Source organism: Aythya marila (assembly GCF_965140915.1).
Source record: "Aythya marila genome assembly, chromosome: 7".
Taxonomy (NCBI): domain Eukaryota; kingdom Metazoa; phylum Chordata; class Aves; order Anseriformes; family Anatidae; genus Aythya; species Aythya marila.
This window is the reverse complement of record NC_139048.1, coordinates 35566929-35580831: the sequence shown is the minus strand read 5'-3', so window position 1 is coordinate 35580831 and position 13903 is coordinate 35566929. Positions and strand designations below refer to the sequence as shown.

At 37.6% G+C, this 13903-nt stretch overlaps 1 protein-coding gene across 2 annotated transcripts in view; it reads right to left on the bottom strand.

Annotated features, from left to right (window-relative positions):
* Positions 1-13903, bottom strand: part of RHOBTB1 (Rho related BTB domain containing 1) — a 48859-nt gene that overhangs the window by 16082 nt on the left and 18874 nt on the right. For both annotated transcript variants that reach the window (XM_082764268.1, XM_082764269.1), the window contains 2 exons: positions 7299-7500; positions 6821-6924 (listed from right to left, as the gene is read on the bottom strand). In XM_082764268.1, the coding sequence (XP_082620394.1) occupies positions 6821-6924; positions 7299-7490 (296 nt within the window). In that variant the 5' untranslated portion in view covers positions 7491-7500. The remainder of the gene's footprint in view (positions 1-6820; positions 6925-7298; positions 7501-13903) is intronic.

Genomic DNA, 13903 nt, shown 5'->3' with positions numbered 1-13903 from the left:
TAAGAAGATGATAAAGCTACCTTTAGGAAAATTACATATTTCAAGACTGTGCTTCAAAAGTGGAAAACTATCCCATACATTCCTTACAAACAATGCATATTCTGAAGTGCAAGCATTTAAAAATCTCTCCTATTTCCTCTGAGGTACTCATGGGAAAGTAGTGGTGCACGTACAGAGAATGACAAAAAAAAAAAAAAAGTTTTGTATCATGAAGAAGCATTAAAATACCTCAACCTCCACAGCAGGAAGCTGTAAGAACTATTCTTATTGTCCAAATGCCTGACCAGCAATAGTGCTAAAAAGAATGACAAAATTGTGTGGAACAATATAACAAGGAGAAAATAATTTTATTTTTAATTTAAAGGACTGCTTACACAGTTTGGGGATTTGCTTCATTTTATTGCTGACTATAAGAATTAAATTTACCTATAACTCTGGTTCAGCATATGCATATGAAAAATGCAAAAATACAAGGTGCTAAATAGAACTTGCAGCTGAAATAGGCTGCCCGCAAGCTACCCTAGCATGATTGTGGGCCAATTTTTACCAGCCTCAACTCAGTAAAACTCTCCTTGGAATCTGGCATGTTTGCACCATACACATCCATAATATACGCTACACACATCCACTCCCTCCCCAGGAGCAGAGATTTTGATTACTTCATTCCTAACACAAGAAAAAAAAAAAAAAAAAAAAGGACAAATAGAATTCTAGAGATAGTTAACTGAAGCTGAAATTCTTAAATTTTCACATCAAGGTTTATAAAAGCAAGACACAAAGCCTGAACACCAAGTCAATGGAGAAGGATGGAAAAAGAAAAAGCCAGCAAGAGAGACACCAGAACTCATACCATAAAAAGGAACTGATAATGATTTAGTTAAGAATGTTTTTGTCAGCTGACTGCTGCCTTCAGATGAAAAATAAAATAATTCACAAAACAATGGACAAAACAGACACATGGAGAAAGGTGGATGTTGCAAGCTTATTTTCTGTTATTGTACAGAAGCAGCTTACATCTGAGAGTTACAGAGAACCAATCAACTTTCATCCAAGATACTGCAGAAAAATAAAGGAAACAAATGAACCCCTTCTTAACTCCCATCCCATCCTCTTAAAAAATACCAGGAACTAATGTTCCAATAAAAAACACAGCTTAAAAGAGGTAAAAGAGGTTTAGCTAATGTGTCATCTAAATCTATGGTATTCAGTAGAAGAAGAAATGTTTAAAGGGAGGGGATGAACGTGAGGATGGAAAACAAACAGAAAAAGGAAGATTCAAACCAAGATCCTAAAGTTAATTAAAAACATGATTCCTTTTAAGTGCTAATGAAAGACAACAATAGGAACAAGACGAAGAGGGAGGCAAAAATCCTACGGAAGAGGAGAGAATGATGGGTTCTGGTTTGCATCCAGTATGAGAGTGAATTCTGAAGTCACTGAATACATGAAAATTGAACATAAATAAAGACATATTTAGCAGCATCTGTTAATCTGGGGAAAAAATATGGAATACCGTTATTTTTGCTTTTCTTGGGCTATCCCCCAAACCAGCATATTATTAATTACTTTTTCAAAAGTACGTTAAAAAACAACAACAAACACACAAAAACAGCAACAACTGTTGTCAGGAAGCTTCCACTGGCAAGTTGATGTCAACAAGCTATTGATAAGTGAATTGAGTTTAAAACACATATCTTTTTGTGCATATTCTGATACATTTATGAAGAAATCCAGACTGAGATCCTGAGAGCCTTGGTGTAGAAAACAGCTCTAGAACTCTACCTAGCACACACACAAAGAAATAATTCACTGAGATAAAGATTTCTACAGAAAGTCATTTCCCAGGTTTAGCATTTCTGAGAGGTTCTGGTTTTTCCTTGCAGTACTCAGGATAAAGCCCATGTCCTCTTCCCATTGCCTCCCCCAGACAGTGATTTGTGAGAGCAAAGGAAACATGGAAAATTATGAAATAGAGTAAATAATAGTTGATACATACTTTCACTCAAGGAAGGCTTGAAGTACTACAGCTCTCTCTTTATTCTAGATACATATCTGTTAAACTGAGTCTCAGACCCCATTAACATTCATTTGGCACATAACTGCCTTTTTAAAGAAGGATTCCTAACAGCAATTCCAACCTCTTTCTACTTACAATATGGAACTAGGATGGGATGCAGAGAAGACACATAGTAGATCTGCTTTGATTTTACTGCTTTAGGTACATGAAGTGTATACTTTCCCACTGACTGAGTGGAAAAGCCTCAAATGTCAGTGTACAAAATGAAAGAAGAAAAAAATAGTACATGCACACTCCCTATCAAAATAAAATCTCTTGAGGATGCAATCTGTCTTTGAACCTCTCTGCTTATTCTAGTCTTTCTCGGGGCTGATCGGAATCAAACACAACAGAAAAAACATTTCATATCAAGTATCAAAAATGTTCTTTACATTTCTTCAAAACTGCTTGGTGAAGAACCTGAATAGCCTATAAACCACTGTAAAGTAGAGAAGGCTCACAATTTTTTTGTATTGGAAGATGATTGAAGATACTGCACATTATTTTTGTTTTTGTGGTAGCAAAAGGAATCAGCAAGGGCAAACACACAGATCTGAAAGCAAGTGGATTCCCCACCAGCTGACCCTTTGTCAACAAAGCAAGAGACTTTTGTGTCTGTTAAGTGCTACTGCTGCAGAGACACATCTCTGATGCTCCCCTCCAATCCATGTCAGTAAACGGCTCGTAAGGTATGTGGAAAGAGAATTATTGTAATATAAGAACAAGGAATCTCAGGACAAGAAGTCCTGCAGAAGTGTGGGCTTTTATTCAAAGCACTCCTGAAACCTTGGCCTTTCTCTGAAGAAAGGAGAGGAGCTTTTGGCTCAATTCTCAACGTAGACAGTGAGTGATGGGGACGCTGACCTATCTAAAGGCCCGGTAACTCTGCAAAGACACCCACCTTGTCCTAATCTTGCTGTATTTCCTGAAGGCAAATACCATTTCACATCAAATTTACCTGCTTTTACAGAAATACCATTATGACTGTATTTTAAGAAAAAGTAAACGAATCAACCTTTAAACAGATTGGCAGAAATCTTTAAATAACGGTGATAAATCCCTACTCATGGAATCATTTCAGCAGCAGTCAGAAGGTATATTTTTGTGGATTCAATTACATGGAAGTAACTGGTTAAGGGAATTGTAATCACACAGAAAAAGACAAATACACATGTTTCTTTGTGTACATAGAATACCCATAAGGCTTAGGAAATCCATTCACAACAGAGAAAATACTCTAAACATATTTTAAGAGGCTCTGTCAGCAGTCTCACAGAAAGGCTCATTCACATTTATAAGTCACGAGGAAAAAGCTGTTTTCTGCCCATGCTGTATGAACAGATTTTGTTTGGTCTACAGCTCATATTTAAGTCGCAAGTAAATAAATCATCCTGGCTGCATTAGCTGACAAACCACATTCGTAGTATTGAGGATAAATATTTGTTTGGGTCTGAATTAACTCTTTGCAGATTTGTGCTCATGTTTACACATACTTGATCTGCATGTATCAAGAAATTTATTAATCAAATTGTAGTCAAACATGTTTACCTGGAAAAAAATAAAGGAAGCAAAAGGAAAACAAGTGCAAGCCACTTTTTTCCATTTGTCTTTTAGAATTAGTTTGAACACAATTACACGTTGTTCAAACAAAACCAAATTGGACAGGAGGACAGAGGGTTAAGAATGCTGACAAGCTGACAGAAACGTAAATGTAGATGTTCTCATGTCTTTAAAACATACAGATCTGTGCCCCCCAGGAGCACCGGAACGTAATAGCAACTTCAGCTTATATAAAGTTCCCACTTCATTTGCAGTCTTACAGAGTGCAATAGCTCTGAGACTACGTTGTTACTGGATGAAGAGGTGTCTAGGTGCTGGAAATGAGTATGCTAATCTTAACAAAGACATGGTATTTGTGTTATTGTCACTTTGGAGTGATTTTGCATCAAATGAAACCCTGCAGGAGAGTATCACCAGGTGACTTTGACATCACATGGTGCCTAAACTGAACTGAACAGACACCTCCAAAACTAAACCATACACTCGAGTTTAAAGAAAAACAAAACAAAACAAAAAAAAAAAAAAAACCAAAAACTTAATGCTATAAACCACTGCAGAAAATATTTCCACAAGTCCCTCCAGCCACCTCCCTCTCCCTCCCTTAGTCTGCCAGGATCTGTTTCCCAAAGCTCCTGTAGGAACATGATTATTAAACTGAACACCACACAGCAGAACGTGAGCTGGATCTCACACTCCACACACCCATTTTAAAGGATGTCAGTACAAACATTAACTATTGCATTCTCATTAACACCAAAATGTTTCTCTTTTTCTCTCACATGAAAAAATAGCAGTAAAACATTCCTTTAATCATTCTCTTTTCACAGTTCTATCTGTGAAAAATAAAGAATTAAGAAGGATTTATCTTTGCTGCAAGTCCTGCTAACTGTTCACCCTGTCATCTATAGCATGATCTATTTATAAAACATTTTGCACAACTATAGGGAATAATATTTTTCAATGAGCAACAGGTGAATTAGTGACCTGCTGCTTCTCGTTACACCATGTTTAAGACAACTAGAGGTCTTGGCTGAGTATTTGGCTGAAATAAACCTTTCCTTGCACAAGGAGCATAGGCATAAAACAATTTTGAAGGAAACTAAAAGGATATCTCATTAAATGATATTTCAGGCAATCAGAAGCCCTGGGTACTTGGAGATGTAGCCTTGAGTGGTTTGGCATAAACTGCATCTTTAACTGTACTGCCTCACCTAGGAGTAGGCTAGTTCAATATACTAAGGTAATTTAAAATCAATTCCCATAAATGTGAACATTCAATATTTTTATTGAATGGTAAAATGTTCAGAAATGCTAAAACAGATAAAATGCTGAACAGCTGATTCAAAATAAAACTAACTTTAAAAAAAAAGAAAGAAGTACCACCTGATCAGTGCTTACAGTTAGGAAATATTACAACTGAAACTCTATTTAGAAAATAAATTCTTTAGAGATTCCAGTTACATACTAGATTAAGAGACTTGCAGAAGAAAAAACACTAACAGCACCCTAAGTTTCCAGAACAACCTTTTTAAGTTGACCAGGGTATAACAAACCTGATTCTACATAGGTTCGATTCTGGTAACATCACAAATGAATCCCTGTGTTCACATGCTTAATCCCAAGAGATCTCAAGTTCTGCACGGCCCCCTTGGTTTTTGCAGGATTAGACGCTAAGCATGTTGTTTTCCCCCCTCTCCTGTCCTGTCAGTAAACGGTGGATCAGAGTTCAGAACATGCCTGATTTTGTTCTCTTAATCTCCAGTAATCTTCTCAGTGACACAGTATCTGTTGCAGAATATTAGGAGGCCACACCAAAGAGGAACGGTTACAGGAAATGTTAAGTTATATCTGTATTTATCAAAGTAGGCTCCACATGCTGCCAAATGTTAAAACAGTATCTACTCACATACTTGAGCAACACTGTTATTAAGGCCAATGTTACCTTAAAGCCACACACAGTGATTATTGACAAATGGTAAAGGTTTTGTAGCCCTGGACTGCTGCAGTGCTGCCTTAGCTTCTGATGCAAAGTTCAAGCTAATTCATGACTCTTAAAATAGACCACTAACACAGGGCTGTATACAAAGCATGGTCTGTACCAACTGCTGTGCAGACTTTTACACTGTGAACATTTAACTGACTGATTCAACCAGCAGAACCCTCTGCAGTGATGCTGAGGGACAAAGAAAAAATGTCAACCTCCAAAGCCCCTCATTTCATCAGGTAGCACAGAGTGAAAACAGTAAGACAGTACATTTTGACAACATTGAATTCAAAGCCGGGACACGAAATCTACAGTGGACATTCTCAGCTGGAAAAAAATTGTCTATGGAAGCTTGGTCATCTGCAGAGACTGAAGCAGAGAGAATATGGAAAAGTAAGTCTGAAAAGGTGAAAAAATGTGTGAGGACCAAGACCTTACTTAAATGTCAGTTATGGGGGAAAAAAAAAAAAAAAAACAAGCACAAAAAACTTCCAAAAAACCTGTCCATCAGCCATCTTCTTCAGCTAAGTATCTGCCCCACAGAGGTAGTCTGTTCTCACTGTACATGCTTTCAGTCCTTGTTGAAGTCCATGCTGAAGTTATGTTATATATGCTGGAATAATCCAGATTACTTCTTTTTTCTTTAAAGCTTTTTGAGTGTAATCCATTCACTAACAAACACTTGATACTTACAGAAGAACGTTTTTTCCTTTTGTTAGCTTTAAATAACAAAATACAGAAGAGTCTCACCTGTGATAGAATGGGCTCTGCTCTAAGTAGGTGAGCTGTCCAGTCAATGTCACAGGTTTTAATACAAGAACTATTCCATCCATCAGTTTTCCAACATATCTGCTTGTTAGCTCAGCAATAAGTAGGTAATTACATCATATACCACTTAGGCAGGGAGTGCTGATGTTCAATTTCGTGTAAAACCACAATCATATTTTGGGAATGTTCTTTAAAGTTTGAAATGGGACAACATCTGTTGACAGAGCTTAGCAGGCTTTTCAAGGAAATGTAGTGTAGTAAAACTATGCTGCTTTTAAAATATTTATCTCTTTTTAATCCTTGCAGTATATAATCCTCTTTGCAGTAGGCAGGAATATGACAACCCTTGATTGTTTTTAAGTCCTTGCTTTTTAAAAACCAAGATTTGCAAATTCTACTGCTCTGAAATTTTACTACAAATATGATTTAAAGTTTAGTTTGGATCAACTTACCTTCCATAAGCAAAGCGCCTGTCTTTGTGGTGGTCCCCAAACGTATCCCACAGCCTGAGAGAAACACTCACTTCATCCACAACATCTCGTGAGCGTTCAAGGACCTAGAACAAAATACACATTATGTTCTCTTTTCCTCCATCAAACAAATACGTTTCTAATTTGCCTTGTAAAGAGATCAAAAGCATGCTACATCAAGAGTCTATCACATGTAGTCTTTGTTGAATGCTATATTTTATAAAACACAAGCAGAACATACAGCTTTTAAAAATGCCTCTAATTTAAGAAAAAAATGCTTTGGAATGAGAGACTTGGGGAGATGTCAGCTTCCTTGCATATCAGACCACGGCTGCAGAAGAAACTGCACATACAATACTTGTGAGCTCATTGCTGCATTCTGGCAAAGAAAGGCTAGCCAATAAACATTAGTACAAGCTCACAGCATGTGCTCCATATTTTGTGGACCTGCAGTCCTTACCTCTTGGCAGACACGGTACTGATCAATGGCCCAGACAGTTGGTACATGAGTTGCCAGCAGCTGATACTGAGTCAAGGTTGTATTGCATGCTCTTGCACAAATCAGACGAGTCTTCCCCACTGCATTATCTCCAACCACCACACACTTGATAGTTTCAACGTTTGGTCTTTCGTAGTCCATGTCAATGTCCATTTATCAGGAACTGTAACAAGACGGTTAGACTTATTTTCTATAACTGTACAAATCAATGCTGCTTAGAACCAGAGCCTTCTAATTCCACTTTTCAGAGATGCTTGAAGAGGACAAAGTCTCAAGGAAACACCTTTAGTAAACTGTACCAAAGCACACTAGCTGGTCCTTTAAATACTGCACAGTTATGCAAATGCAGGGCTATTTTGACCGCAGTCAGTCAGTTTATGCTGTTCACATGCTATTTTCACTTCGGTTTCTGTAAACATAAGCCTGTTTCCAGAGGATAGATCTTGGTGAAACAAGGACAACTAGCACAAACTTACCTTTTGCTAATGTTTTTTATGCTACAAAGGAGAAAAGACTGGGCATCAGTGGCTTTAACCTGAAGGATTCTAGTGCAAACCTGCCTTCAGTAATCTTGCCCATTCAGGATTTGATTTAGGGCTCTCCAAACAATATTGCTAAGACCAAGTCACACAGATGGTTTTAGTTATATGCACACAATAAAACTGGCTTGTAAGATGACTCCAGAGACTCTGTTCTCTACAAACCACAACTCCCATTAATTCCTGCATGTATTACACGCTCTTAATTTTCCAAGGAAGTTTGTAAAGATCAGGAACCCAAATGAAACCTAACAGCCCCGCAGGAACTTGCAAATACACTCACATATACCGACAAACTTTTTAATATGATACAGAAAAAGTAGAGAGACTTAGATTGTTGAAGATACTAGCCTGATGGAAAGTTATTTACTTAAATGTTCTTTGGCAATGTATTGAACAATGCTTGGATATGAATGTAAGCCAGAACAGAGGGATATTTGAAAGACTGAAATCAACTTTGCATGTTTGCTACAGAAGTCTGTTATTTTCATATAAAGAGACATGGGATCATAGTTCAACATATCTGATTTTGGTTTTCTAATGTCTAAAAAGTTTCCTCAGCAATCTGGTCTCTGATGGGGAATATAATCAAGGAGGGGGAAAAGGCAGAGTGCAAGGCACAAACTTGTTCAGAAAAGCTTGCCTAACTGCTATTTCAGCAAGGAAATGTAAAACAGTTAAACTGAGCAAACACTAATCATCATCTGAAGCTGTTATGACCTTTTTTCTTGAGACGAAAGCACTACAGGTAAGACACTGAGTGTCTTTTGTTTCAGTAGCTTTTTTAGTATTCATATCTCATTGGCTCTTAAATGTAGAATATATGTTAACTATCAGGTTATCCAAAATATTAGATACAAGCTGTTCTGGTGTACATTTTAATTGTGTCAGTCGTTACGTTACTATTTAAGAAAAAGCATGTGTTTAGTCGTTGGGAACCAAACACTAATTTTAAGTGCATTCTTTCACTACTTTAAGTGATGTAAGCTGGAAAAAAAAAGTCAGTGTTAGGACTGAATGCTACACAAATATTGAAAATTTTGAGCATGGACTGCCAAACAAGACCTGTAATGGCTCTGATACAGTTGTTTCAATTGATATTTATGTGTGGCTGGGAGGAATTAGAGACCACATTGAGAGCTGTGCAAGAGTGCCACTGATGTGTCACACTGTTAAGTTTTCACAGGCATTGAATGCTTCAGGAAATGCCACAGCATAGACTAGCAGCTAAGGATACATGTTAGAGAGCTGTTCTACCCTAGTTTGCAACGTGGGCCCAGTGACTCTAGAGCAGACAATGTGGTTTCAAGCTTGTATGCGTAATATCTACTGCATGTAAACCTAATGGCCTTGTGATACCAACCTGCTATGTCGGCAAGAGCTTTTAGCTGAAAAGGAAAGAAAGCTATTAAGATATTGCCTTTATCCTTTCATCTGAGCTGTGACCTGCATCCTGAAAGGTTACTACTTGTGCAGTAAAGGACTACAGAGACTTTCCAGTTATTTCTGCCATTCAACCACAGCTGCTGGTTGCATGCAAGCTCTCATCAAGCTGACACCCAGGAGGGCTCAAGGGCTCTGTAAAAACTCCATGAATCCAAATATAAGAGAGCTAGAAAGAGAGAGAATTCCTCTTTCCTCCCACCCATCCTTTCCAAGAATACAGCCATGATATAAATAAAAGAAGACAAACACTATGGTGTTTTCCACATTACAGAAAATAAGATATTTGTACACTGCTGCCTCAAAGCCAGTCAAAAGCCCCACGAAGTTTCAGTACGTGATCTAAAAATGTCTCATTTCAAGTCTGAGAATTAAGAGTAACCCCAACATAATACATGGTGTTAAATCACTTCATATTTTATTCATGCATGGACTAGACATCACAGATGGAATGTGTTTACAAGGCTGGAAAACAAAATGAAGGTGAAGGCCAGCCAGTGTGTCTGGTTGGTTTTAAACTACCAAGCAGAGAGATTCCAAAATAAATTTTCCTCCAACCCAATATTCCATTAAAATGCTGCTATTCAGATTAGCTGAAGTGCTTTTATAAGAATCTGATTTTACAATTCTTCACAAGTTTATAAGTCGTAGTTCTGCAAAAATGCACTACAGTCAGTCACAAAATATGTATTAAGTGCAGGGTTTGGAATGTTAAAAAAAATTCCAAGAGAATAACAAAGCAAGTTTAAAATTAATAGGCAAATTTTAATAAACACAACGAGAAATCAATGCCGTTATTTGAGAATCCTAGAAAAAGAACACATGAAAATGATTTTTTTTTTTTTCTGATATACTTACTGATTTACCTAAGGCAAAGATATCACAAAACTCAGACACAGCATGCCCGAATGCCCTGCTGTAGATCAATGACAGCCTAATGAAGATATTTTTAGCATGACTCAATACTGCACAGGACAGAGATTAAAATAAACTGGGAATAGAAAACAAAACAACAAAAAAAAACCACTAAACTTTCCTGGCTATGTTAAAGAAAGCTCTTAAAACCACTCTAGTAGATACAAAGTATGTCTGTACTAAAAATGCAGATCATTTTAATGTTGTTCACTAGTTTTCAGAAAGGGATTAAAACAGAAATAGCTTCTAAAGAGACTGACAGACATAAGCTTGGACAGATATTTAGACACCTCAAATAAATCAGACACAAGCTACAAATTACAGTGTAAACAATTAGCAAAATGTGTGGATTAAATGCTTATAAATGTAACCAGAATCTTTCTGGCTTCTGGAGTGATTAAAAGCAGGAATACATACAAGATTTTAAAGATACAGACATGGTCAGTTTTTTTCTTATTTTTTTGTTTGTTTTTTTAAGGTATCCTCTAGGTTAAGCTCATGCTAAACCTATTATATAATCACCCTGATTAAAAATGCTAAACATGTTGTTGCAAAACTTAAAATAAAAGAAAAAGATTTGAGCTCTGAAAGTCTGGTAACATCTGGAAGAGCCAACAGGAGCTAAACCAAAACTGGTCAGACAAGAGCAATCCAGCTTATGTGAAGCTTAAGAAAAAGTAGCATAAAATTCCAGCACCAATGAAAAACTTGTCAAAACCAACCCACAACCTGCAATAGCTTAATTTACCAACAAAAGACAAAAGGAAAAAGTAAGAGGAAAGTTACTGGAAGTGTGATCAATCTTAGAGAGGACTCTGGCAAAAAAAAAAAAGCCACAGAAGAACAGAAAGGTCAGCAAATGAGGAGCACTATGAAATCTACTAGGGGAACCATCAGGTTGAACACGGCTGTTCCCACAAAGAAAGCAGTGAAAGATTCAGCTGCTTAATCCAGTTCTAAGGAAGGATGAGCAGATGCATGGAAATGAAAAAAGATACCCACAAGAATAACACAGGATCATAAAAATCTCTTAGGATGTTTCTATTTTTACACTGTCACCCTTGATTGTTGGCATATGATGAGACAGAGGCAGCCAAAAATCAGATGTGAGTGGACTCAAAATCTAAGATAAAACCAATTAATTAACTAACTTCATTGGCAGTAAAGAACTATTCTAAATAAAGCTGATTTATTTCCAAAGAAGTGTAAGGTTACTGTCATGAACCATAGCTTGCTGACAGTTATGGTCACTAATTTCTTCCTCTGTTGTTTTACCTTGAATTCCGAAGGATGCTTGCTTTTTTTGCTTAGTTTTTCTCAGTGCTGAGTGAGTTGTTGTTATTATCACTAAAAACAGTTGTGGTTGCTATAGCACGCAGATCCTTCTGGCTAGTCACCCTCAGTAAAGAAACACTGCTTTTCTAGAGAAATTTTCCAACAGATCTGTAGATGGAGCATATCATTTAATCATCTAGTGCACTAGAACACAAATTAAACGTGACAGACACACACAACTCCTCTCTATGTATGCATGAAAGTATATTTACATACAAAATATAACCAGACCCTAATCATGAACTTGCCTTGCTTTAAGAATGCAGTTTAATATATTTAAAGCTCTAATTGCATTTTTCTATTCTGGAACAAAAGTGGAGGAAGATCCAAATTTAATAGCAATCCCCATGAGCCGTCCCTGTAAAACCTTATGTGGGATCAGAAATCCACCCTTATGGATCTCACTGCCTGTGCAGCTAACTGCCCACTTTGAACTTCCTAGGTATTTTAAATCATCACTTAGTTTATACTAAATATACCTAAGATTTTTCAAAGAGCAGTTGCTACTTATCAAATCTTTTCTCTTCAGCAAAACAGGACAAACAAATCACCAAGAGTGTCTACTTTAATCAGTGATTATGGAGTGATCCTGCAGGCACTTACTTAGCTTAGTGCTTAAACATGTCCAATAAGACTGAGAGAGCATCTCTTAGCATGAAAACAAGCAAGCACGTTACTTTGTTCTTGCATTAAGAGCAAACTGTTTAGCTGAAGTTTCAGAGTGACAGCATGTAAGGACCTTGCCTGCTCAGTAAAGCTTTTAAGTTATTTCATGGGGAAAAAAAAATAATCTAACCTGTCTCAAGGAATCTAATTAAACATGCAAAACAGAAAGGCCTTCAAACAAACAAGTTGCCAACCAAAATTATGTCATCACAATTACTAAAGGAATCTAATGAAAAGAGACACCAAAATTTGCCACCACGTAACGTGGATGGTGCAAGTGGGAATTGTTTGAAAAACTCAGGCCAGCAGAAAGGTAGTAAACCCATCAACATTTATTCCTGAAAAATACACTCTTCTGAAAATGTTTGAAAGAGCATTTGTAGGTACTCCATATTTCAATCTAGTCTGAAGATGTATTTTTTAAGCATACTTTCAGAGCGATGCCCTCAGTGAGCCATTACACAATAACACATCAAAAGGGCCATGAAAAATTTGACAAGGGTAAGCAATGATCTTACCTCCATTCCCAAGTTACAAAGTTACTGCTTGCAACCATTGCCACTGGAAAAGGAGATGTAAAATACCAAGTTCTTCAGACACATAAGTCACTACCTTGCAGTGCAGAATCCCAAGGCACTGGCACACTGGCAAGGACCAAAGAGCTCATGAGCCAGAGCAAATAAGAAAAGTGAAATGTTTGTTCTCAATATCTAACCTGCCACGTGTTGTTTCAGAATCTAAATGGATGAACACACATATGCCAGGGAAAAACGCAGGGGAACTTACTGTTCATTTGTGTGGATTAGGACTCCTCATCAAACCCAGCCTACCTCTGTGATGACACAACACCATTGGAGCACTTCCTTAGACAACCAAAAATCTACGATACACCTGAGCCTTCTGAAGTGTGCATTCCACAAGGACACGTCTTTGTGTTTTACTCACAGACTTTCAGACAAAAGAGAGAACCAAATGCAAATGCTAGCAGTAGATTTGAACTATGTCAATTTTCTGACAGCTTCTGGAAGACCTGAAGTGCAGAAATCAACAAGCTGATTACTCTGAGCAGATTACGTATTATTTTGACCTGTGACATACATTGCAATATCCTCTGTGATGAGATCATCTCTCTAGAAATTAATCCATACATCAGGTGAAGGACGTTTAACCATTTCAGAAGCCAGGTACAAGAATTGGGGATGAATCTTTTCTGTAATGAGGGAGAGTCTACAACACTGCTACCCCTCCCTTCATCAGTTCTTCAGTCTACCTCAAGAACAGGCCACGACACAGAGCAGTCCCTTCTGTTTCTTCTTTTTTGCTGTGCAGAGAGATCTGAGGAAGAGTGACCACACCGAACCCACCCCTGGGAAGAGGGAAATAATCTGGGCTGGCACATGGTTGATTTAAGGCTCTCGCATAGTTTTGTGAATGCATTTTGTCGGGATTCAGGATGCACCTGGCTCCAGTGGCTGCCCTTTCCATTTAGCAGAGATACCCACAGCAGACACAAGGGGCTAGGCAGTGACCAAGCTCTGGCTTTGCTGTGTGTCATAACTTGGCACATCAACACTAGCTGAAATTAGCTGGGGCTGACATTAATAAAAGTGACTGAGAACTGAGTAAGTGAAGAACAGGCAAGACTCATTTAGACCAGGTGGTAACCGT